This window comes from Pleuronectes platessa, chromosome 10, assembly GCF_947347685.1.
Source record: "Pleuronectes platessa chromosome 10, fPlePla1.1, whole genome shotgun sequence".
In the NCBI taxonomy this organism is placed as follows: domain Eukaryota; kingdom Metazoa; phylum Chordata; class Actinopteri; order Pleuronectiformes; family Pleuronectidae; genus Pleuronectes; species Pleuronectes platessa.
In genome coordinates this window covers 3,704,804-3,731,533 of record NC_070635.1, presented here as the reverse complement: position 1 = coordinate 3,731,533, position 26,730 = coordinate 3,704,804, and the positions used below count along the sequence as shown (strand labels likewise).

Below are 26,730 nucleotides of genomic sequence, written 5' to 3'. Positions count from 1 at the left end.
GACGGCCAAGATGAGCAAACAATGTGATGCATACGTACCTGTGATGTGAGTGAATGGGTGAGTAGGTTTAGGAAATGAATGAAACACTGGAAGATCAACACTCATGTAGGATACGTCATTTGTTTTCACTTTGAATTCAGCGATAAGGTTCATAGTTTTTAACTTAAAGATGATTTAGTTTATTGTACAATTCATGATGCATACTTTGAGCCTATAAGTTGTGTGATTCCAAAACAATTTGTAAATTAATCGGTTAGTTAATTAATCGTCTGACTTTGATGTCAAAACTAATACTTTGGGATATTTTATTCTGTTTATCAGAGAAAAGCAGCTGCTTAAAATGTCACTGTGGTTTTTTTTTTTATCCCACTTTAGGCTAGAAAATTGATTTATGAAATTTATGATTGACAAATTAATGAATTCATGATGATGTAAATATTCTTAAGAGGAAAAGACCAAATATTACCCCTAGTAAGGTCAGCCATGTTTCTCACTTACTTTGTATATTTCAGGTGGATTAATCTTAGATATGGATTTATACATATTTGGGGCATAGGACAGGGTTATGTAGGATTTAATCTAGGTAAACTACAGCAAATGCATTCAAACGAAGAAACATTTCAGCACATTTATAATGTTTTTAATAGTTTTTGGACAACAATAAGTCAAATGAGCTAAGTTCAATGTTGTTACGGTGTTTTCATGGGATTTAATAATAATAAAAAATAGACTATAACCACACTAACCCTTTATCTGACATGGATGGATGAGAGCTGTCCGAGGTTTGTGCAGGAACAAAACAGACACACTTCCAAGTTAAGAATTTAATTATTTGTTTATTTAATAATTTATTTACGTTTCTCTATCTCCAGATTCACCCACCCGAAAAATATAAATTTCCGGTGTATCCCCCTCCCCCCAGGAAGAAAAAAAAAAAAAAAGAAAGAAAGAAAAGGAACAATGGCATCTTCATCAACCCGCATCAAAAGAATCAATCAACAAAATCAAAGTGGCAATAATTATTATCATTATTACAATAATAATTCAATGATCAGAATATCCACATTCATAACAAATCCATATAGAACTGCAATACACTCTTCAACACCACTCTTCCATTAATATACACAAAATCCCCAAATGTCTGTCCTGTCAAAAAAACAATAGAGGAGTTTCTCGGGGAGGGTGGGGGGGGGGGGGGGGGGGGCTATGGCTTGTCAAGGGGGTATGAAGATGAGTGACCAGTGCAGTTATGGATCTACGGGTAGTAAGAGTATAAGGGGGGGGAGGCACACTGATTTAGTAAGGACCTATACAAAAACAAGCGATGTTAAGTAATGACAGAATACTTTCACGGAGGAGCTTGCCAGTCCAGCCGCTTCTCAGCAAAAGGCCAGAAGGCTCCATGAGAGGCAGAATTTGGGGAACAAAATTTCAAGAAATATATAAGGGTTGTCGGAATAAATATATAACTCTGAATGACAACCGCTGAAAACATATACCATAGGAACCTAAAGTGAAAGTCAGATACGCATGAACTCAAAAAAGAACAGGTTATTTTTTTCCCAAAAGAAATGCAGATGGAGGTTTCCGGAAAGAAAAGAAAAGAAAACAAAAAAATTGTCTTAAGTCTATGTATGTACAAACATTGCTTGGTCACCCAAAATCTACTTAGAAAAGCTGTTTAGTCGATCAGAAAATGAGTGCAAGCTTAAGATTAATGTGAGTTACTTCTTGTGTGAGAGCTTCGAGAACGCAGCTGTAAGTGACAGACCCGGCTGATACTCTACGTCTGCACACAAAGTGCCTCTGATAGCTGTCAGGACATTTAAAAACCTTTCCATGCCTCAGTATTGGTAACTTGTAGAAGACCTATTCATAGAAAGAGAGAGAAACATTAGAGGAAAAAATAACTGTACACTCTGCATATACAAACAAACTGTATATGTACATGGACATACCATATATACACATTTATCCGGTATATACACAAAGATTTAGCCAGTACACACACTTATATACAGACACATTCACTCGTTTCAGAAAGGACCTCTAACATATCTCTCTCTCTGTGTCCTCGCGTCAGTCATAAATGGGAATGGCAGGGATTTCAACTCTGCTTGGTGTCAGTGGAGTGCGTCTGTAGAAAGTGTGGCCGCACTGAAACCAAGAGTTCATCCGCCGCTCGTTCGATGCCTCGACGGGCAGGGGGGCGAAGTGGAGCACAAAATACCTGTGAGAACGTACCACGTCCACCCGCTTTCCCATCGTCCGTAAAATGGAGAGCTCCATGGCGATTCTGTTTGGGGGGGGGGGAGGAGGAGGAGGCGGGAATTGCGTCCGCATTTTGTTTTTGTTTTGAATGATAACACCCAATAGGAAGGAAGGAGGGCACAGGTCACAGCAGCGTGCCAACTGTGCTGAGGGGAGTAGGCGAAACACAAGTTTGTCCCTTTTTGTCGCAGTCCATCAGGGCAACGGTTCAATTCTCCACAAGATTGTCTCGGTAAGAAAACTCGGTTCATACAAAATGGATTATTCATGAGCTTCCGTTAGATAGAGGCGTCTATCTATATCAAGAAATAAATATCTGCTCCTGAAGGTTTCTGAATGAGGACGTTGTTCTAGTACACTATCGTAAGAATAAGCAGTATCATAGAAATATAAATAATAACATTCTGTCCGGTTTCTCCGCTGGAAGCCAGAGCTTTGTTTCTGAAGCAGTTTCACGTGTTGTATTAGGCTGTGCATATTTAGGTTCCTTTAAAAGTCAAAGTCTGAAAGAGATTCAAACGGAAGAGCTATAAACTATGGAGTAAAGACACAAGTCAAGTGTGTTTCAAAAAGGAGTAAGAAGGAAGTGGTTAAATAATGCTTTGAGAATCCTAGATAGATAAAGAGTGAGCAGATGGAGAGGAATCAAAGGGTAATTTGAAAAGACTACGAAAGAGATAGAGAGAGAGAGAAAGAGAGAAAGAGAGAAAGAGAGAGAGAGAGAGGTGGAAATAAATGCACTGAAAGTATATCAGCTTTGACTGAAATTTCAAGAGAAGTCAAGCACCGTTGAAATACATCTTACCCCACAAAACATCTCCCCTCTCTCTCATTTTGAGCATCGAGCCCTCCTTGGTCTTTGTGTTCCTCCGCTCTGCCGACTGATCGGACTGCATAGCTGTTCTTTGCATGCTCGGCAGGCCGCCGAAAGCCAAATACATGTCCGGCCTGCCTTTTAAAAGTAAAACGTAGATCCAATCACAAGGCTCAGACACACTTTAAAAAAAAAAATCAATCAGAGAGAGAGGGCCCAGGTGAAGTGGGAAAAAAAAAAAAGAAGGACCCCAGCATTTCCTTACATGGTCCGCTGGGGCTCTGCACCATCCTTTGAGCAAAGAGACTGGGACCAATGCCCCAAGTTCTCCCTTTGTCAGCCAATCGCGTCACGAGAGAGGGCTCTGGACACTTGGCCATGCCACCCTGTGGACTGCCGATGGCGCATCAGCCAATTAGGTTCCACATTGTCCTCCACCATGAAGCTTTGAGAGTGGCTAGGGGGGGGAGAAGAGAAAGGGAAACAGAGAGAGAGAGAAGAAACGGAGGAGGGAGCTTGATCAGGTGCTATTGAAGCATAGCTATTGACCGAGTGTCTGCGCGGTGGCAGTCGATCTGAAGCTGGACTAGTCTCTGCGCTAAAGTTGTGTGTGTTCAGCTCTGAGGCAACTGCTTGTTTACCTGAGTCACTGAGGTATTTTCACAGCAATGATAATTTCTCAATCGGCTCTGAGAAGACTGGATGTTCAAACCTACAGCCCGCTTTGGATCCCACGTGAATCAGGCTCATGAAGAAGAGTAGCCTTACAAGCCGTCTGAATCCAAGACAATCTGTTCACTGACTATAAATATGAATCGAATCTAAATGAATCTATCAGCTCTTGACTATGAACTATTAGCTTTGGCCATTTCTATCTCGGAGTCGTTTTATTTCTCTCTGAGGTGAAAAGAGGCTGAAACAAAGCTGAAGTGAAACTCTTGAAACTTTTCCTGGTTTATAGAAGGTGAGTTGTTGCAGAGCGACACCGGCGTGTGAGGCTATACGGGGACAAAGAACAGGTTCACATCCAGACAAACCTTTCAACAGACATATTCATACACAACATGAGGGATTATGGATACACATTACACACATTTCAACGACTCAGCATTAGACACACGAGAAACTGAAGAGTTAATTTAAAGAAAAAACATAAAATCGTCTAAAATCTCCTGTAAATTAAATGGTCTAATCCTATTTTCAAACATTTTCACAAATAGATACCACTCGTTTAGTTTCTTTTGAAAGGAAACTACAATAAAATGTAAGAAATTATTCAAAAATTTTAAAGCATCCTCTGTGTTATATATTCTCAAAGTCTTAAGCAAGGCTTTTTATGGTGCATTTGGCTGATGACTGGCAAATCTACTGGCCATAGGATGCTGAATATACTTATCCCAGGCACTTAATGGCAAGCTTAGCAAACCTAAAGTGTTGAAATTGTCATTTAGGAATGAACAAAATGATCCGTGCAATGGTTACTGTAATTCAATGTGGTACATGCACCAATCTAAAAACATTAGGGGGTAAATAACAATCTGTCATTAGCGTTTAACATTATTTTTGGTTGACAAATGTTAGAAAAAACTTCAAAACTTCAAAACAAAGACTCATTTTATGTATATGGAAACCAAATAATACTTTTTAACTGAAAAAAAAATGTTTTCAAGTATCTTATTTCGGTTTTAAAATGATTGTTGGGTGTGTGTAAACTGAAAATAGCGTTAAAGGACTTCTTTGCAATGTGTTCAGAGGCTGATCCTTTAAATGTGAGCTGCGGAGCTGTGTTTAATATCTGTAAATCAAAACCAGAGATTGGAGGAGGATGCTGCTAAAACACAGACATGGAAACTCCCGACTCTCGACATCAGAACACAACAGGATGCACAAAGAACAAACATAGAGACAGGTACAACAACCTACTGGAGGGGGGGGGGGGATCCTGTCAGAGACAGAAGAGAGAGAGAAGAGACAGTGAGTGAATCATGAAAGAGGCAGTGCTATGGCAGACAGACATTTGACTTGGAAAAATGGCACCATTTGTTTCTGTTTAGCACCAGTTTATCACATATTGGTTCTGAGATTGAGAAGAGAAAAATCGCACGAGCTCAAGTCCAAAAAAAACAAGAAGAAGTCCCTTAGAGTGGAAAAATAAATAAAACAAGTTCCCAGAAACGTCACCCAAACCTTTTTATACGATCTCGTGTCTTTGAATCTCTGTTTCCAGCCCATGGATCAAACTAAAACATGGATCTCCACCCGTTATCTCTATTGGAAAACCCTGTTGTAAAACACTCAAAGGCACTAAAGAAGCCAGACTACATCGCCACCTCTCTGCCCCACACACCTCTGCAGCCTGGCGTGTTCAGGATAGGTTTATTTACTGCACCTACGGTACATCCACGGGAGTCAAGAGTTACTATGAGCTCGCTTGTAGCACGTCTTCGCTACTATGAAGTCTTTGGGGGGGGGGGGTGCAAGACATTCTATTAGCGCTTGTTCCTCACGTGTGTGGATTTGCACGGAGCAGATGTTCATATATCGGCTCGGTGTGTTCGTCGGTTTCTCGGTGCGACTGATTCAACCAGTGTCTGATCGGGTATCATCATCTTGTCCTGCAAGACTGATACGAGCGGCGGCTCCGCGTGAGCGTCGAGAGTAGAAGTGTCCGTTGAAGAGCCCTTGGTGTTGTGTGTCGATGTGTTATGCACTGTACAGTAGGATTGTGGTTACTACTCGTCCTCTGCACACTGTTCTTCTCTCTCTCTCTCCGCCCAGGTGTGGTAAGAATATCAACGGCGATTTTTTTTCTGCTAAACAGGAGAACGCGGGGACAGCGTTTAAATTTTTCCTTCAGTGTCCTCTCTCTCTGATTTGGCTCAGTGTTGTGTTTGACCTACTCCCCTTTCCTCTGCTATGCCTGAAGTTGCCGGGGTTCCAGATGCCTGTGACGTGGGGGGGGGTGTTTGGTTGCCTCGGAGCTCTCCATTCTGACTAGGCTGCTGATGAGGAGCGGGTAGAGAGGGAGGGTCTACGCTTTGAGGGAGGACTCCATTGTGGGGCGAGCTGTCAGAGGAAATGCCTGAGGAAGAGACTCTGAGGCCTTGATGGTCGGTTACCGCTCCTCCTCTTTGTCCTCCTCCTCCTCCCCCTCCACCTTCAGTTTTCACACCGGGGTCTGCAGAACCCAGGGAGGAAAGCTGGTCCTCCTAGCGAGATAGAGAGAGAGGGGATGGGGAAAGAGGAGGAGGAGGAGGAGGAGGAGCGGGGAGAGATGGTCGTAGAAAAGAGGCCATTCAATGAGCGGTGTGGAGGGATGTGAGGAGTTTCAAAGGAGACGTCCAATCAAGGCAGATAACGTGACATGTAGAGGGAAAGCAATCACATGTTGTGGAGGTGTGAGAGCGTGTGGGAGGAAGTAAGAAGAGCGAGATAAAAGATGAGGAGGAGAGGGACAAGGAGGAGAAATACCAAATAAGGAGGTGGTTGAATTGAAGTGGAGAGTATCAACATCGAAAAACAGGAAGAACAAATTGGGATGAGAACATGTAGAAGGCGATGGCGGAGGCAACGCAAGGAGGAATTAGAAAGTAAAGGGACGTCGGTGATGAGGGACACAGGAAGAAGGAGAGACAGAGAGAGGAGAGAGTCCAATGAGTTACAGAGTTGATGCATGAGGTACACAGATAAAAATGGCAGCACAGGAGAGAGGACACAGGGAAAGAAGGGATGAAGGAGGAATTAAAACTCTGGAGGTCAAAGCTCTTGATCCTCTCGGGTCGGGGGGGGGGGGGGGAAGTAAGGGGTGTCTGTCGTGTGACATGTCAGGAAAAAATCTTTGGCATTGAATACAAAATCATGTCCAATGATAACTACGTTAAATCTTGAATAAAAGGCGAGGAAAGAACTCTACACTTATGGCACCTTAAAAACACACACTGCAGCAATTGGCTTGTGACTAAAAAACATGCACAAAAACATAAAAATTAAAAGCCACATAGAGCTTAGCGCCAGATTTAAAAAGCGAGATAAGGCTGCATCTTATAGCCTGGGCATGAAACCAAAACTCTGTCACATTCACCAAACCAAAAAGTCAAACCCAAACCCAGTGACGGTGCAGCAACCAGCTGTCTCACTGGTGCACAGCCTGGGTCGGAGCTTTTGATTGGTGTTCTAGTCAAAGTTTGGTTTTTGCCATATTTTCTTACCCACATTGGTACGTTGGCACCAAAAGATTGCAACGCAAACACTAGTTTCATTATTGTTATGCTGCGTGTCAAAGATTTGTTTGCAAGGCTTCACTCCCAGTCGTGTTCACTGACGTCTGTGCAGGAGCAGTGGGAAGAGAAAACAATGGGGTTATTGTGCCGGGAGACAACTCTATGAGTACTCTATTCATAACGCTGCTTAATGTAGAGCTGCTGCAAGATTATTAAAATACAGACGCATTTTTTTTAAAGCTGGACTCACAGTTTCACCATCAGACCTGGGTAGAAACCTCTTAGAGTAATTGCTCTTGATTTATCACGCCTGGCACATTTGCCGCGTGGTGTCGAGACATAATTACAGAGACTCCGCAAAAAAACGAGACATCGGCGGCACGTGCATGTCATTTAGTTGTTCTATGTCAAACAGGAAGATATGTGCGCCATTAAATAGCACTTTAATGCTTCCATACACTGTGTGAAGTATGAGATTCTGGAGCATGGATGGAATGAAGTGCTGTAGGGGGTGGTGGGGTGTGTGGGGGGGAGACAGGAAGGAGGAGAGATAGCTTGCTCTGCATCCAGTAGACGAAAAATGAATCAAAAAAAAGCAAAGGTGTCACTGGATAAGCTGTATCTGATGAGTGTGTCCGTTGTGGGTGGAAGGTGTTTCCACTTCACGCAACGAAAAAAAAAGTGAAAATAAGGAAGAAAGGACGTTTTCCCCCGGGAATGACGTGAATTATCCTTTTCTCTTCTCAATCAGAACCAAAAGGAACACGCTCAGCGGCTAACTGGTGCTAGGAGCAGCTGTGGCGCGGACAGTTACAGGATGCCAGTAATAACGTGACTCCTTCCGACACTTGTTTTCATTGCTGCTCAAACACGACCAACAGTGTCGTTTAATATCCATGTGTAGACCAGTACACATGTCTATTAAACCCAGGAATCAGGCTGCTGAACAAACACACGGCAGAAAAAGTTGTTTACTGACATCCTTGCTTAACTTACCACACTTGCTTCACTCTCTGCGGGCCGTGCTGTCTGATTAACTCGGTGCATTCAATTACAGCTCGTTGTGAGAGTGGTTTTTATGCTAATGGTAGATTGTGGTGCTGGGGACAGGAACACAAAACACTTTGGCGGAGTATTGAAATGTTTGGTATGTAGTCGATGATGTGGACTGAGGGCTGTGCACACAGGTTCTTACCCATCTCCTCCAATCTCCAATAAATCCTGGTGTATGTGTTGGTTTAATCTATATTTATGTTAGAAAATTAACCCCTATTAAGACAACTAACTTGAAAAGCTCAGAGTTCTAAGGCAAAAGGAATAAAGAAATGATAAAAAACATGTAGTATGCATGTTATACATCATCAGACGCCACCACCATTCAACCAAATAATGTGCCCAGGTGCCAAACACGTACACAAACAGATAAATATCACAGGGAGACACAGACCCACAGAAAACACACACACACACATAAAAACATAAGAACATAAGAACATGTGCTCTTTATCCAGTGTTCTTCAGGGAAGGACTGGGTCAGATACGGAGATTTCCCATAATTCCCATTGTTTATCTGAAGGGGTGCTGCGGGAGGGATGGAAGACTGAATGGAGATGTGAGCTCATGTGTAGAAGAAAGGGTTTTTTGAAGAGAAATCTACAATAAAAGAGAATTCACATGATATAAAGAAATTCAAAGACCATGAGTCTTATTTCTGGCTCACAAATCAAGACTGGAACCGTAAACCATATTTGTGTGTATTCTCTTTTATTGGGATTTTCTAGCTTAGTTGCCTGGCAGAAAATTACAATTTAATAAAACTACTTATCTATAGATTGAATATATCCTAACTTTCCTTGAACTGATATATCTGCAAATGCCAACATCAGCAAATTGTGGAGCTTATAGGAATCAATGGTATAAATTGGTAAATTTATATTTCTCTGCATATCAGTGATATACAAAATGCTAAATATTACAAGGTCGTCTACATATAAGACTTTAAAATAATTATGGTGGCATGTTTTTCTATTTTTCTGTTTATGACAGTAATGTGTGAGGAGCTGCAACTGTTAAAATATCAATTTTTTAGACAGGACGCTAAGCTGCTGATGTATCTATTCAGCCAAGGTGTGTAATACGTGCATTTGTCAAAATAAAGTGAATAAGCAATGTGATTCATCTCAAATAATTCCAATGAACCTTTGTATGAGGTCTGTCACAGAATATTTCAGTGGATGAAAGAAGAAACGCTTTTGTAAGAGTGACAATGAAACCACAGCAGGTCATCACCTCTTCCTTCCTGACAGAATAAAGAAGAGAAGGAATCACAGCAGCATTAATAACTGACACATCGTTGAGAGGTGCTGAAGCTTTCAAAGCTGTTTAGATCTGTTCAATCAGAAAGTGGGGCAGTAAAAGAGAAAAAAAAAAAACATCCCTAATAATTAAATATATATTAATGATATTTCTCTAGCAAAAGTCTTATTTTCTAAGAGGTTCTCATGTAATATTAGTATAAACAGGCATAGGATGCTAGCCAGGCTTCAAAATAGCAGGATTACAGTGGGAGTCATATACCAGCTTTCAAATTTAAGCTAAAAACATCCTCAAATGTTGGTGGGAGTTATATAAAGTCATTAGTCGAAAATTAATAGTTAATAAAGTTAGAAGTGGGTAAAAAACCTCAAGTCCCATTTCAAATATTATCGCTCCAGTTAAAGACAGATCGGAGCGATATGGCTGTTTCACAACATAGAGCCCAGAATAGTACAGAAACTTGAAAATGCTCTATTTGGGAAATTGGGAACAAAGCAAGTCACCATATAGAATCAGCCCATACAATTAAACTGATGAGCTGCAGTTTGGCTTCTACACACTATGAACTCAATTCAATTTTATTTTATAGGTTGAGAGATTTGAAAATTGTCGAGAAATCCATGTTCAGTTCCAGTTTTGCGACTGTGAAGAGATAAAACTCCCAGTTAGCAGTTGCATTGTTTTTATTGTTGAATATAAAAATATAAATTTTCCCTTTTCATCGACTCAGTCAATCAAAGAATCACATTTTGAAACGCAGCTGATGACTCAACTGAGGGAGTCTCATGCCCACTCAAAGTTTTACTGTCAGTCACGTAATTGTCTCCGGGAAAGTTAATGGGAGTTTTTTTTCTCCCTCCCACTTCTCCCAGTGGATCCACGCTGTTGTCCACTATGCTAAGAATTTAGCTATCACAGAGTTAGCCCTTTCACAGTCTGATTACAGAATAAGAGCACCAGCTGAGTCTGAGTTTCAACACAGCTTCCTGTTGTTTTTGCCTTTGTCTCTCAATCCAAACTTTTATTCACCTGCAGGACATGTTGTGTCCCTTTACTACAGTTGTGTCCTTCACTTCCTGCTGCTGTACGATTTACTGATATTGCATTAGATGATTTATGAGCAGCGCAGATCAAACACATTTCAGGTGTTTCACACTTTGCTGCCAAGTTGCTCAGTGCAGCGTCAAATCACTGACATGTTTTGCTGTCACTCTTTCAAGTAACCTCCGTGCAAACATTCTGTGACGGAGCCATTTTGGGGTTTTCGGAAAGATTAATGGGAAAGTAAAGTGAGCGTATCAGTGTGTTGGCTTTCAGTGAGTTCACAGGGTGCTGCAGATGGACAGGGACGCACATAGAGAACAGCAGAAGTGGAGAAGAGGCAGCAGGTTTATGGATGGAGAGTGAGAGTTTGCCGGTTGGTTTATTACCTGGTTATTCGGGGTGGGACAGGCGCGAGACGGGGCTGCACTAGGATGGACTGACGCCTCCCCTAAGAGAAATCACCGTATCTCATCAACATAAGGAGGAGAGGAGAGGAGAGGAGAGGAGAGGAGAGGAGAGGAGGAGGGAGTGGACAGGGAAAAGGAAGGAGGGAAGGTTTGTGTGCAAGTGGGCACGATTCAGGAAGGGCGGTGAGGGTGGACGAAGGCAACAGCCACCCAACGACAGCACAAACACAATGCACAACTAAAAGGGACACAGATATACGCACAAATGCTCACGCACATACATTTACATACATGTAAATAATGGCAACCGCACATCATCGCACAACCTGACAGCCTGAAAGCATTGAAGCAGCCGGCCATGCTGTGTGTCGCTGACAGAGACCATGCTCATGAGACATGAAAGAAAAACATGAGTTCAATCGTGCACTTCAAAAAACAACATCTGCATGTGAAAGCAGCAGAGTAATTAATCCAGAAGACTCTGGAGAGCTGAATCCTGCACGATCCCCTGCTCCAGAGGTAAAGAGACCTGTGTAAAGGACATGCTCGGATTGTGCATGCAATCATCTCCTCTGCAGAGATGAATATAAACACATTATTGTTACTTCATAACTCCAAATATGAAAGAGGCACAGATTTGTTCTATCCAGACACACACTCCACCTCACATTCACACAAAAATTACCAATATTCAAGGAGGTGCAACAGTGCATACAGATAAAAGAATTTGATTCAATCTTATAGAATGAAATATCGATGTGATTAATACAAGCTCAGGAAGCTTTTTCCTTATTAAACACACTTGATAGTTCATAAAACTCAAATTATCACAGTTCAATGCTTAAAAACTGATAACAAACATCTAAGGTCTTTAAAAATAAGCTTTCTTATAATTATGTACTATAATGAAATCATTGTAATCAATAAATAAAATCTATTGCATTAACATGCTTCTATAGTTTCAACCCACATTTTGAGTATTTCAATATTGTTTGAGGTTTTCTTAGTTTTAGAGATTTTATAATATTACTTTATATACTCTTTTTACACATGGTTTCTGCCGTGTTCACGACATTAAAGTAACTTTTAAAGACATTACAATGCAATTAAATACCCAGTTAATACCAGTCAAAGGATGATGGGAAAGCAGTGGACAGAACCACTTTGGACTCCCCTCCTTCAATTAGCCTAATTACTTTAATTTATAATAGCATCGTTAATACATTTTTAATTCAAAAGGATTGAAATATTAACTGTTTATAAGAATAATTACAGCCCTGGATCTCAAGTTGCATGTGTTCCCTTGGGAGAAGCTTTTGTGTGAAATATTTATGACTTCATATTATCAATAAATATACATTTTCATTGTAATGTGGGGTTTTCTCTGAATATCTTTTCCGTGTGATGCTCACAGGCTCCTGTCAGCTCTTCCCTCGTTTCACTATCTTTTTCCGCTCCCTGCTGCTTTTGATGCGTAACTAGAAATCTATCATGAGGTCTCTCTTTGATAAGCCATGCAATTAACTGGGGAAAAATCACCAGTATGACCAAACGCATGGGGGAACATTTGAAGTGGGGCGACTGTTTGATATCTTCGACAGAGACATTAGCTGTTTGAAGGCAAGGGGAGAACATTGAAAGTGTCAAATGAACTGAGTGAAGGATTCATGAGAAAACCCAGCACATGTCGTCATTAAGGGAGAATTCCTGTATTTTCTATTCAATTTTCAGAATGTACTGAAGTTTGAATTATCCTATGGTTCTAGCCATCCAGACTTCACTCGTAGGAATCATAACCTAGTACAATCTGAACACACAGACATTGGATTTTATGTGACTTGTACTATTCAAGTTATTATTGTGATGGAGCAATGACTCGAGGATATCTCCATCAACTAGGAAATCATATAGAGTAAAAAAAACATAGTCTCAAGTTGTAATTGAGCATCTTACAGTATTTTATGGCAACTATACTTCCTGTTTACATCCCCAAAGCATCATGGGAATGTAAGTATGGATATATCTGATGGCTATATCCAAAGTCTGAACATCCCCTTAATGAAGAAAGAACAAAACATTGAATGTTTGATTCGTCTTCATGGAGTCGAGCACTCTCCATAACTTCTATAAATCTATAACTATCTATCAACACATGAAGGGATTACTGCAGTTTGAATAAGATAATGTAAGGGTCGTTATCAGAGGACTGAGGAAGAGGAGAGACTCAGCATCACGACACAGCGTGAGGAAGAGTCGGAGCTCAGCTGTTCAATAACCTGAGTGAGAATCTGGTTTTAATAAAAGTTGAGGGAAAGTTTAACCCCGTCATGCTCTGCAGAAACAACCAACTACAGAACCACAGGCCTGGAGCACAAGCCCATAGAGTCAGACATCTTGATCTGAGGAATGCAAACAACAACAACAACAACAACAACAGCAACGCACTCTGAACTCCAAAGGTCTCGGTTGGCAAACAGTTGGCGGCTGAACCCAAACACAGGGGACAAGTCGAGGGGGGAACAGGGCAAGACAATTGGAGGGACGACGTACACACAGCAGACGTAATTATAACAGCAGCGGGGGGGAGGGGGAGGCAGAGGGGAGGAGAAAGCACAGGCCACCGAACAGACTCGACGAGAGAAGAAAACTGTCTCACAGACCTGATCAGGGAAAATCCTGGTTTTTGGCTCAATCACGGGTCCTCCCCTTATCTCATCCTCCACAGCCATGAGTCTTGGAAGCAGAGAGAGAGAGAGAGAGAGAGAGAGGTAGGGGAAGTAGGGGATGACAGAAAGAGAGGGAGCATTATGAACCCAAGATGACACTTGATAAGAGGTTGAGCAGATGCATCTCCGACATCTGGCCCAACAGCGATCACATGCTGGTTACCTGTACCTCAAATCTGAATCCCAAATCTCATGGGCAGCCCAGTGTGTTCAAGCCAATTGTCACTGGTTGGAGCTTTTTCTCTCTCTCTTCTCGCCCCAATGGGATCCATCAAAGCCTCTCCGGCCCTTTAAGGTGTTTTCAAAGTGCAATTACGGCCAACTGCGGACAATTATTCTTGGTTATTTGAAGTCAGGTGGTTTGGTACCAGATCCCAATCATCCCCAGGGAATTGGCTGTGTTATGCAACATGGACTGACCGAGGCACGAGTGGAAAAATCCTTTGACCAATCGTTTCAAAGGCGCGGCCCGTAGATGGGAGCGAGCTTCCTGCTGCGCTGGTCACCAGCCGGCAGACGGCGCCGGTTTCCCGGCTCTCATGATTATCCAAGTTGCCGAGGATTTACTCCAGATCGGGTCGATTGAGGATATTTTTCTCACACGGGTTTATCTTGCAGTTTTACAGCCAGCTGGTTGTGAACTGTGAGTATTGTTATGGTGGTGATAAATGCCAAATAGAAGTTGGTGTGAATAAAAAAAAATAAAAATAAAAACTCATTGCATTTCATGACTTTCCATCTGGTTTACAAGGTTTTCCGTTGACATTTTATCGGCAGCAGAATAAACATCGTTGCATTTTATTTTATTTTGTGACTTGAAATAAGCCTTTATAATAAAGCACAACTTTATAACTGTGTCAGATAATTGACAGAAGACTCTTATTGGCAGCAGTCAAGTCAAGTCATTTTCGGCACATTTCCACGACTTTATTCAGAACACAGAGAGGCATGCGTTTGATAATAAAGAACGAAAATCCACAGGTGAAGTTTCAAACATAAGATGTTTGGATGTTTTATTCCATAAATAATGTACAGGGTCGAGGGTTATTTTACAAAAGAAGAGAATAGGAAAAAAAAAAAAAAAAGTAATAAGCACAGACAGAAATATTAGCAGTGTCCCATAAAAACAATGGAATGTAACATGGGTTTACAGCATTAAGATTTTTGACACGACTTCAGAAAGGCAGACAATGATTCATGTGGGTGATATGTTACAAAAAAAAAAGAAGAAAAAGCCGTGGTTATATCCAGTTGCACTTCAAGTAGTGTGTTGTTGAGGTCAAGTCGCACAAAACAACGTGTGCGTCCACCAACGTGAGGTCACAAGGTCTGAATATTCTGCTACAGAGAAAGAAGGCAAGAGACAAAGGATGTGGAGTCGATGTGAACACAAAGAAAACAGACAGACCTGGATCAAGCAGAAGCTGCAAATAACTTCTCTGGTTCGTTCTCGTGACTTTGATTGAGAACTTACCTGATTGGCTTAGAGGAAGAACCCCACCCCCCCCCCCCCCCCCCCGACCCAATCTGGTAATACACAAACTATAGAATTATTTGCAACTCTTTGACACAGGTCTGCGAGAAATGGATAAAAACCCTTTGGCTGTTGCTACGAGCCATGTCAATCACACACACACACACACACACACACACACACACACACACACACACACACACACATCAAGCCAAAACTCATCACCACTATGAATTCATTTTTGCAAGATTTAAACACAGGTTTTTGCCAAAGTACAATCTGTACAACCCATCAATATATTCTTGCTACAGAAGAGAGGCAGATAAACTGACACCAGAATAGGATCAAAATCTCTGGAGAGGGGGAGAGGGAAAAGAATAGTAATAATAATAATTGTAATAATAATAATAATAAAGTAGTTGCCCTTTTTAATGATAATATTTAAAATCATACTGTAACTGCATAAGTCAAAAGACAGAACTGTCTAACTTCCTCGAACACCGACTCCGATCACCATGTCACTGGACACCACCGATGACGCACTGCGGGGGGGGGTCAAAGTCATACCAAGCATGTACAGCAAAAATCATACAAGATTATACGATATATACTCTTTTTTTTTCTTCTTCTTCTCTCGCTTTTAATTGATAAATAATATCCATTGCAATCGTTCATTTGAAAGAAAAAATGCAGATTCAAATCACAAACACCAAAAAACCAGAAGAGAACTCAGGAACACACTCAAAGAGTCACGTCAGCGTCTCAGCGGCGTGTTTTTGTACGTTACACTTTTATTTTCTCGGTTTTTAGATTCTGTGGATGGCACCTGGGCAGGAGGAGTTTGGCAGGAAGTAACTGTTTCTTTATATGTACACTAAATGCATACAATATACCTCAATCGGAATATGTCGACATACCGTATCTATTATTGCGCTTAAAAGTCAAGCTATTGCAACGTTAAAATAGTTATAATTTCACTCTCAATAGATTTCATTTATATATATATATCTTTTTTTTTCATATATTATTATTGTTATGGCTCTTGCATCACAGACTTAAATATGCTATGGATTATAGGTAAAAATAGATTATTACTATGACACTTACAATCAAGACCATTTACTGCAAACTCATCTCTCCAATGTCAATATGTTGCTCAGTTCACAGCAAGAAACGCTCAGGGAAGATAAATAGTTTCATTCAAATTTAGAAATTAATAAATGAGGAAAATATTCTGAGGATAGATAAATAAATAGAATGAAATAAATAAGAGCCTGTAGCCGACTAATAGGATCATAACCCTAAAGGAAAGTGCTACAGGTAAAGTGTTTTCAGTGGATCCAACCTAGCATGACCTTAAAATAATAATTTATATTCGGCTTTGGTTTAAATTAGATTGTTAGAACATGAAGTGTATCCGGTCTAATGACAGATATTGGATTTGCTCTGAGCTTTAAAATTCATGCACAGAACATTAAGGCTTCTCTGAAAGGAAAATCTCTGAAGCAGGATGCTGACTGTTGGAGTTCTGCAAGTACACAGGTTTATTTCAAGCCTGCACAGGAGCCGAGAATTCAACTCCTTCTGTTGCAGAACCTGAGCTTGCACTTGCACTTGCACCCAAATCTTGGATCCGAATGTGAGAAATTTTAAAATAAATATATCAATTCAAGATGGGAAAGAAACACAAGGCTATGGTTTGGAGATTTTGGAGTCCAGTCAATCCTATGTGACGGCTTGAAACCACATTTCTTGGCATCCACGCTCATCGCTGTTGTGTGCACCAAAGTTCAGACGATGCACAAGTGCACAAATGCATCCGCTGACAGGCTCTGGCTCAGTGAATTGTCAGTCAAATCGACTCGGAAGCATCAACATCTGCTACTAAATTCATGCTTGTGTGGTCAAACCATAAAAGTCACAAGTGTTAGCATCGGAAATGCCAGTGTTCCACACGAGAGGCTCCGTGCGTGAAGCAGATCGGCTGGATTCACTTCAAGCTCGTACTCCAGAGGAGCAATAATCAATGGGTAAGTGCTCTGACAAAGTTTCTCTACAGGAGGAGGAATATATTCCTCTTCGCCTTCATGCTTGAATCTTCATCGTTCACAGACTGACTGAAGTTTTGTCTGTGACTTTCTTCATATAGCGTCGTATGTAAAAAAAAAAGGAGCGAGGCATCGGCCCCCATGTTCACTATGTAAAGAGATACACCTGCAGTCTGTCAGTGATCATGGTTCACCTCGATTTAAAATGGAAGAGCTATCATTAAACCACGGTCTTCTGTTGTCCTGCGCCCGAAGGTCCCACACAAACACCTTGTGTCGCTTTAAAAAGTGCAGCCATGTTTCTGAAACAGATTTTCAATCCTCTTGTGCTTTTTGCGCTGCAATCTCGTGGGAGAGTCAAAAGAAAATTAAACTAAGTGGATTCATCTCGAACGGCCCCGAGATCCAGTCAGAAGCAAGAGCTGTGTTTCATAAAAGCTTCTGATGATAAGAGACATAGAAAGGTGTGTGATGATGGTTTTCATGTACAAGGTTAGGCCGTTAAAAGATGTTTCCCCCCCCCCTCAAAAGAAGACGAGCAGGACTGTCTCTGTCTTCATTCCACGTCTTCTTTCCTGGATTGGATTAGAAGTGGCAATATTCTCTGTCACAGACATCCAGCCTTCAACTGCAGACCACACACTTTTATGAGACAATCTCTTTTCAGCTGAACTCTTTGCCCGACAGAAATAAATAAAAACTAAACTTTCGGGGGAAGCGTCTCTAACGTGTCGTCAAACTTTAAAAAGAAAATCCTCACAACACAGCAAACATTTGGGTTTTTTCTCTGCCCTGATTACAGCTGAGATTCAATCAATACTCCGCCCCCTTTCCCCATCAACTACTTAATGTTGAGGTCGCTCGATAAAATCTCAAGACTGCACTTAAGAACTGCTCCATTACAATTTCACACAGGCGCACGATAAATTAGGAGTGGGCCGGAGCATTTATCCCAATGTGATGCTGACACTCAGAGATGCCTTTGTCCAGCTTAACTCCGCTGAAAGGAGACCAACAGCTGAAGGAGCATGCCCTGCATACTTATCAAAGAAGATATAGATCTCTCCCCCCGTATTATAGTCTCTCATTTAATTTGTCACTCATTATATGCCTGCAGCTTTGGCTTTCAATATACAGCTTCCTGCCTCGCTCCCAGGGCTGTGGGACTTAATGAAACTGAAACCAACCTCCTACCCTGCAATATTCTCTGCAAGATAACAACCTCTGCTAAATCGAGTCCTATTCCAATAAGCAATATATGTATTTTTGGAAAGAACGGATTCAACTTCGGTCCTGTTAAATATAATCCAATATGCGCACATGGTGCTGAATGAACGCTAGCAATCTTTATCTTAGTCACTCTTTCCATATATTTTGAAAGAAAAACTCATAAAGTCTGTTCAACCGAAGTCATAATAAAGGAAACATAAAGCCGCTGCGGCCCGTGGCCTCCCTGTGAAAGACCACTGAGCTGGCTTCTGCCCTCCATCCCAACAACAGACTCCATTTACCTGCTAATTATTCCTTTAATCTGGCTGTCTTTCTCCTGTTGCTGGTTCCGTAGCCGCCGCTCGCTGTCGTCCAGTCGATTCTGGTACTGCAGGAGGATCTTATTGGTCTGCTGCTCCTGCGTGAGGAGCCTCCGCTCGTACTCCTCCAGCTTCTTGTGGGACATCGACAGCCGCTCCTTCAGGCAGTGGATCTCATCCTCGTACTCGCGTACCTGAGGGAAGGACAGAGGACGGAATGAGAGATCTGGATATAGTGCTGTTCACAACCCTGGTTTCTCTGTGGGATTAGAGTTGTTTCTTATATTAACACAAGTTGCAGGGATGAGATCCACGTCCACCTACTCAAACTTCGGGTGAATGTACCAAACTCTGCAAAAGATTGATGAATACGCCGCTCATGGTTATTTCTCCTCGATATTCGCGACCTCAGAACATCTTGGTGCCATTTGATAGAGATGACTCAACTCAAGTTTGTCCCCTTTAAAAGGGCAGGTCTGAAAGTTATAACTGGTACCTACCCTGTCCATGCGTGACTCATCCATTCTTTGAGTACTCCTTCAGCTTGAAATCCTCACGGTCGATCCGCGAACTTTCGATGTCAGCTGACAGATGAGGCATGTTGGACACCCAGGCCACGGTCCGCTCGTTGGCCGGGGTTGGAGGATTGAGGGTGGATGGAGTCTGGGAGCCCTGAGGAAGAAAGGCCAGCAGAGAGAATATGAGAACATGACTTCCTGAAGGGAAATTGGGTTTTTTATCCAAAGTGAGTCAGAGTTACATTAGTTCATATATTTTGAGCAAGGCTGACCCCTGTTAGGACTCAAGCTCTTAATCCTACAGTGTGTGACTCTACTCAGGGGCCACATACTTCAGAGGCTGCGTTAGAAGACTGAGAACGTCACAGTGGCGCAACTAGGATGTCCCATTTCGATGGCTGCATCTTTTAATAACCGATAAACGAGAGCTCCAACGGTTGAATCCCCTTGCGGCCAAGCTTATACCAGGATTCATTGCTTTATGGCTTTCAAAGGGGTAACAGTGCCGGCAGGTGACGAGACATCCAATGCTTGAGTATCACACTTCAAATAAACCAAACATCTAACGGGACACATGTTCGGGCTCGATCTACACCGGTCCACGAAGGAGGCGATCTTCGTGGACCGGGTAGACCGCGTCCTCTGAAGGATGCATCCCCTGAATATTGAGACACGCAATACTATAGACACACTCACACAGTTCAGAGCCACTGACAGTAACAGACATGACGTGCAGAGACACCTGAAGTCCCAGAGAGAAGAGTAAAGAGATGCAGATGTTACCTGTTTGCTCATGGTGGGTTTGAGAAGGTGCTGCTGCTGCTGAGACGGCTGCTGTGGTGACTGTTGGGTGCTCTGACCGGTGGTTCCCTGTGGACTCTGGTTTTCCCTGACGGAGCTCTGCTGGTGGGGCAGGCCCGGGGCCGTGTTGTCTTTGACGGACAGCTGCCGGGGCCCTTGCTGCCTGCCGCCGTAGCCAGACTCCGGCGACTGGAGGAGGTTCGCGCTCGGCGGTCGCGTTTTGGCCGGAGCAGCGGGAGCGGCAGCTGCACTGACGGACAGCTGATGGGAAGTCTGGGATTTGACACGTTGTGCGGGAGGCGGGGCAACGGAACTCTGGCGGACAGGTAGGACCGTGGTGGGGGGCGTGGCGGCCAGGGAGGAGTGGGAGGTTCCGGTCTGGGAGGCCATGCCCATCATGTGTTGCTGCTGTTGGAGGTTTTCCTTAAAACAGAAAAGAAGTGAACGAAACGTCAGCATTTTCACTGATTATACTCTCTGCATTAAAACAAGGGGCTGCGATGATTGGACGAGTTGCTTTAGGTTCCAGTGAGACAATGATAAATGATCCAGGAAGTCTATTACTCATCCAGGTGTGAGTAATAGATCTATGAGTATGATGGCTTAGCAGGAAAAAAAACAAATTCAAAATCAAGAGCTGAAATAATTAATTGATTAGTAGATGTGCATCAATTGTCATAATCGATGTTGAACTCATTTATAATGAAAAGGTACCAGCAGGCTCTCGTTAAGCAGAGCGGACAATTTGCTTCTTTTGTCTGATTAAACCACAACAGACAAAACAAACATTAAAAAGATGTTTTCACTATTTCATGCATTTGTAAAGTTCTTAATAATAACAACAACATTGTTTGTTGTGGCACTAAAGATATGATCTATACTCCAGATTACCATGAATCTACATTTACCTGTGCATGCACGGACATCTGCCTGCGTCCATATTCAGCCCTGCTGTAGTCGTCACTGTAGCTGTGCGAGTGGATGATGCTGGGTTGGCCCAGGTGACCGTCCCTGGTCCTGAGGGTGGACAGGTCCTCACTGCGAGAGAACCCCCCGTGGGCGAACTGTGGGATGTAGGCCTGGTGGGAGGGATCCGGCTCTGGGGTCAGGAGCAGGGGCGCTGGGGGTTGAGCCCGGCTGTGCTGGTGGTGGAGCTGTTGCTGTTGAGGCCCGTCAGCGGTCGCCAGGTGAAAGAGGGGATTCTGGAAGGAAAGCGGGTAGCGCATGGCGGCGGCCTGCTGTTGCTGCTGCTGGGATAGCGAGTCGGTGGTGGTGCCCATCTGGCTCAGCTGGCTCAGCCGGAGGCCGCCGGACATGCTGGAGCCGCCAGAGCCAGCTGACAACCTCCCACCGGCCCGCAGCTGGCTGCTCAGGCCCGACCCCAGGCCGCCACCGCCTCCGCTGCTCAGCCCTCCGAAGCTGCCCATGCCGGCGATGGAGGCCTGGGAGGAGGTGAGCATGTCCACCGACTGCAGGTTAGACACGCTGTTCATTCGGGAAGCCTGGAGGTCCATCATAGATACGCTTTTACTGACACTAAGCATCTAAATAGTATGGGATATGAGAGGCTAGGGTGCCCCGTATAATTTGGGTATGGTTTGGTTTGGTTATGTGGCCACGGATGATATGGGTGAGGGTGGTGCGGGTGTTTTTACCGCGAGGCCTGGATATCGGAATGCCTCGTAGTATTTCCCAGGAAATACCGCTAGGATGAGTTGCGTGGTGAATCAGTGGAAAAAAGGCAGATGTCATGATAAACTACAGCCTCGGTCACACGATGGCAGATTCTGTTAAGTATGACCAACATGCACGTCATACCGACCTCACTTTGGCAAAGGTAAACCTAGTGGATGGGATGATGGTTCCCCGAGTCAGTGTGGTCAAACTCACCTTAGGGTCGGGTTCGGTGATGTCCGAGCTGCTCGTGCAGTAGGCCGGGCTGGACCGGGCCAGGGGGGGGCGTGATACGTAAAACATGTCTTTGGAGGGCGCTCGATGAAGGTGGTCACGGTCCTGAAAACTCATCTGCGAGCGCGATGGCATCACCCCGCCGGTGGAGGTAGGGGAAGGCAAGCGAGTGATATCTATAGAGCTGGAGAACAGGAGTGAGTAAGGCCACTAAGAGCTGCAGATACACACTGTGAGGCTGCATCATGAACAATATAAATGCAAATATTGTTTAATTGTAGATAAGATAACACAAAAACCGCTAAACCAATTATCATGAAACTTGCTGTAAGGATAAAATACATGTCAAGGAAGAACAGATTACATTTTGGTGCAGATCTGAATCAGGGGTCAAATCCCGGATTATTTTTTTCTTTAAAATGTCATTTTCCCACTAGTTGTCAAATAACAGTAAATAAAACTAAATGAAACTTTGCCGGTTAAATTAATGCACATGAGAATTAATCTCCCCTGAAATCTAAAATAAAATGGAAATACAAAATTAAAATAGTTCAAAACTGTAGTTTACAATAATATTACCTTTTACCACATCGACGCCATTTGAAACAAAACACACATTGTGATACAACGACATTCAAATCCCCAAAGCTTTTCAGAGCTGTTGCTTTGCTCTTCACTACGACAGGCGTCTCCTACCTATTAAGATCCCTCATCATGAGATTTTGAAAGTCGGACGAGATGCCCCTGTTGAAGCTGGGCCGGGACAGCAGCCTGTCCGCCTGTCTCTCCTGGACCCTGTCTGTCTGGTGGCTGGGCTGCCTCTGGAGGTGAGGGTTACGCAGCGCCATGCTGATGTCGTTCAGGAGGCGCGGCAGCGGACCCAATTTGATTATGGCGTCCTGCGGTTCAAGGGGGGAAAAGTTAATCAGAAACTTCTGCAGATTTATAATTAAACATTTTTTTAATCTAATACATGGGGTCCATTAAAATGTCATATATCTACTGCTCACCTGGGGATTATGACAGATCAAGTTTGAGTCATGACTTGCAGCCTTATATTGTGAAATGTTTCAGACAAGAGAACAGTGAGACATAATTCAGATTGAATCGTGGAAATTCATTGTTGAACATCAAATAGAGCCGATATGGAGTTTTGGGGCCGAACCCTAGATTACACACATATATAAGTATTGATATTTTGTAAAATTGTGCAATATGTATTTAAATGTATCTAAAAACATTGACTTTGTTATTACATTATATTGTGCAATACATTTAATAGATGGCTATGAAATAATTTAGCATTTTAGAATAAAATATACTAAAGTAAGTACTGAGATTTAAATTTGTGAATGAAAAAGCACCCAAAAATAATGTGATGTGGTTGCATTAATGTCTAATATTGTGTATCATGTTTGCATTCACCTTGCTGAGCTGAGCAATGACCTCCCACAACAGACTGTGCAGTATGGAGAGCTCCCTGCCCAGGTCGATGTAGCCCTCAAAGCCACCGGCGTTACTGACACTGTCCAGGTTGGAGATCTCGAAGAGAAACTGCTGCATGGAGCCCCACTCCATCTCTAAAAACTCATTCATGAAACACATGTACTCCTCTTTATTGCCAAACCTGCGGGTGGGAGACGTGGGGGGGGGGGGGGGGGGGGGAGATGAGCAGGTGGGGGGGGGGGGGTGTGAAAGAGGAGAGAAGTGACAGAAAAAAAAACCCAAAAAGAAAGTAAAGTAACACATCAAACGTCAACTGGAATCATTATCTATGATAACTGTTTAAAGGTGGTTTTGTTTTCCTCCAGCTCCATTTGCCGTGTTGTCAAGGCTAAATCAAAAGAACGCTTTCTGGGTGTGAATCCATGAATATATATATATATATAATTATGTATATGTCAATTTGTCTGCAACTAAACCTTTGATTCCAGACAAGAAGCTTTTCAAGGTTTCTGGTGCAATGAAGAGAAAGAGGAAACAACCTCAAAATGTCCATGAATGTATATAAAGCAATATATAGTTGTTTTTAATATAAGTCTGCACAAATACAAAAAATTGAACTTTTTCAGAAAGAAAGAGAATGATTGTGACGTTGACGTTACGCAGGGCTCGGTTTTTGACCCATTCATATTTGTAAACAATTACAAACGCATGTAAACAAAGCTTATATTGTTGAAATTATAATAAGGACACTGACTCCAGGGAAAGACAAATTAAATATATTTAAATATTTGAGTCTTTAATGTCAATAAAGGCCAGATTTGGTTTTCAAATTAGAAAAGCCTTTTTTTCCTTGTTAACAAAAGTTACTTGTATGTTTTGTCAGGATTGATGATACTGCATCTACACACGTGGTATCTTGTCTACTACACAGTGAACTGGTGCAAGCAGAGTGAAATGAAACTGACTTGGAGAAGTTGGCCAGGTTCTGCACTACTTTAGCGATGAGGGTGAGCGTGCGTGAGGTCTGCTCGTCGGGATACTCCTGCGTGAGGTTGAAGAGCGACGGGGACATGATGGCGGGACACAGGAAGCGTAGAAAGAGGGAACCGCTGATGAGGCGGTCGGCGATGTCTTCTCGACCGCGCTCGGCACAGCGCACTCTCCACGAGGCAAAAACTTCCTTCAGCTCTCGGGGGAAAACGCTGTGGAGGGAAATGACAAAGACTGAAGAGATTCTGTGCTTCGCAGTGACAGAAACTGAAGCCTCATGAAACTTTAATATGGCAGAGAGGAATATTCACAGTCAATACAAAGGAATGGTATTATTTATTTATCTCTACGCACCAATGGGAGTTGACAATCTTGCAGAGCGCCAGTTCACAGCACATTCGGAGATTGGCTTGGTGGTCCGGGAGCACAGAGGGGGGGGTTCTCATGGGATCCACTTCGCAGTTTTCCTCTGACTCGTACAAGGCCCTTATGAACTCCCCTTCAAATTACATTTCATTAGTGACATAAACAGCAGAAAACTACGGCGACGATCGGTTCAGTGTTGTTTATAAAGAAAACAACAACTGCACCAACAAACCGTTAAGAAAAACATTATGATCCATTAAAAATAAGAGCCACAAAACCAAGAACAAGTTACCTGGAGGTCAAACTCTCCTGTTAGATTTATTTAGAAGATGAAACGCTCACCATTAAAGCAGCAATGTGCAATTTTAGCCTTAAAACGGCAGTTTCAAATTAGTTTGATGGTTCATTAACCTGGAATACGGATAATTTTTCCTCTTTCACTCTATTTTACTGATTATTATTGAAAGATGCTGAACTGTAGATCAGTTAAAAAGACTCAAAAATTATTAAAACCAGCGTATATCTCCAATATTCAGCAGGTTTTGCAGATGTTGGATGAAGCTCATCTTTAACCACTTTAACTTTCCTTGGCAAAAGAAACTGTATTTGTTGCCCAATCCCTCCCCTGGTGCTGATAGTATTTTTTTTTTTTTTTATATATTTGCTTTTGATTTCTTATTTTTACATGTTCTATATTTATACAACTAAACAACTAAAACTAGAATAGAATTTTACATTTCTCTATCATCCATAAATCTGGGAAACCAAATAGAAAAAATACATTTGTTTTCTTTCCCTCCACCTGTGAGGGCTGCAGCTTCTTGTGCTGAGTGGGAATACAGAATAAAAAAGACACGTCTGACTGAATGAGCTGGGAAATAATGAAATTCCCAACAAACCAGACTAAGGCTGAGAAAAAGTGAGTAGCAGGATTCTTAGGAAGGATTTTTTTGGACTTTTTAATAAAAGTTTTTCGTTCTGAAACTTAAACCTCTTTATTTGAAATAGGTTTCAATGTCGTGCAGCGATCAAACTGTTCTGACTCACCTATAGCATCCTTGAGGTACTTATGTCCGATCAGTTTGAGGTACTCTTCTATGGCTTTGGTGGCCAGAGTGTTCTCTCTGAAGATAAGGTGTTCTCGGTCGATGAATCTGTCCACCTCGCACATCGCCATGTCTGAAAGGAAATCCTGCGGAGGAGGGACAACTGTGATTTTAAAGAAGCTTTGCTCGAGATCATATCAGCACAAATCTAAAGGAGGATTCAGTGATCCCTGTACCTTCGCCTTCCCTGTGCTCTGCAGGATGTGCACGAGGGCGCAGGCCACTTCCTCTTTGCTCTTCACACTCAGCACGGGCTCCAGCACGGCACACAGTGTGCGGTAGTTATTGGTGACGTACTCTGCAAACTCCTTGTACAGCTCCATGGGCAGGATGTTCATGGTCTGGAAGCGGGACTTGAGGCGTAGGGATGCGTTGATGATCTTCCCTCCCCCGGCTCCGGCTCCCTTGGTGAGGACGCTGGGCTGGATGACCGGGTACCACTGCTCCACAAACTGACGGCCCGTGATGCTTGAGATGGGGATGCTTACCAGTCCTAAGTATGTGCTTTTTTCCTTCAACGATAAAAACACAGATATTAGTTTTGACAACATTTTCTCCAAGTCAATTTAAAATGTATGTGCTGATTTAAGACAGACAAACACTAGATCCCTGGAGAGTTGATGTTTGAAGCTAGAAATGAACAAAATTGAAAATAAAATGATCCCATTTGTAGCTTTTGATGAGAAAATGTTTTGCTTTAAACATAAAGGGACAAAAAACAAGATTTTTCACGGCCAAATAAC

The 26,730-nt window shown here is 42.6% G+C and overlaps 1 protein-coding gene across 1 annotated transcript in view; it reads right to left on the bottom strand.

The window, feature by feature from the left end:
* Positions 1 to 3,424: 3,424 nt before the first annotated feature.
* syngap1b (synaptic Ras GTPase activating protein 1b) overlaps positions 3,425 to 26,730 on the bottom strand; it is an 85,770-nt gene continuing 62,464 nt past the window's right edge. The window contains 15 exon segments of the mRNA XM_053433515.1: positions 3,425 to 3,545; positions 11,055 to 11,116; positions 13,736 to 13,808; positions 18,835 to 19,046; positions 19,353 to 19,377; positions 19,379 to 19,524; positions 20,154 to 20,594; positions 21,080 to 21,673; positions 22,062 to 22,263; positions 22,776 to 22,978; positions 23,505 to 23,706; positions 24,491 to 24,727; positions 24,870 to 25,014; positions 25,929 to 26,073; positions 26,164 to 26,499. Coding sequence (XP_053289490.1) covers positions 3,425 to 3,545; positions 11,055 to 11,116; positions 13,736 to 13,808; positions 18,835 to 19,046; positions 19,353 to 19,377; positions 19,379 to 19,524; positions 20,154 to 20,594; positions 21,080 to 21,673; positions 22,062 to 22,263; positions 22,776 to 22,978; positions 23,505 to 23,706; positions 24,491 to 24,727; positions 24,870 to 25,014; positions 25,929 to 26,073; positions 26,164 to 26,499 — 3,144 coding nt within the window.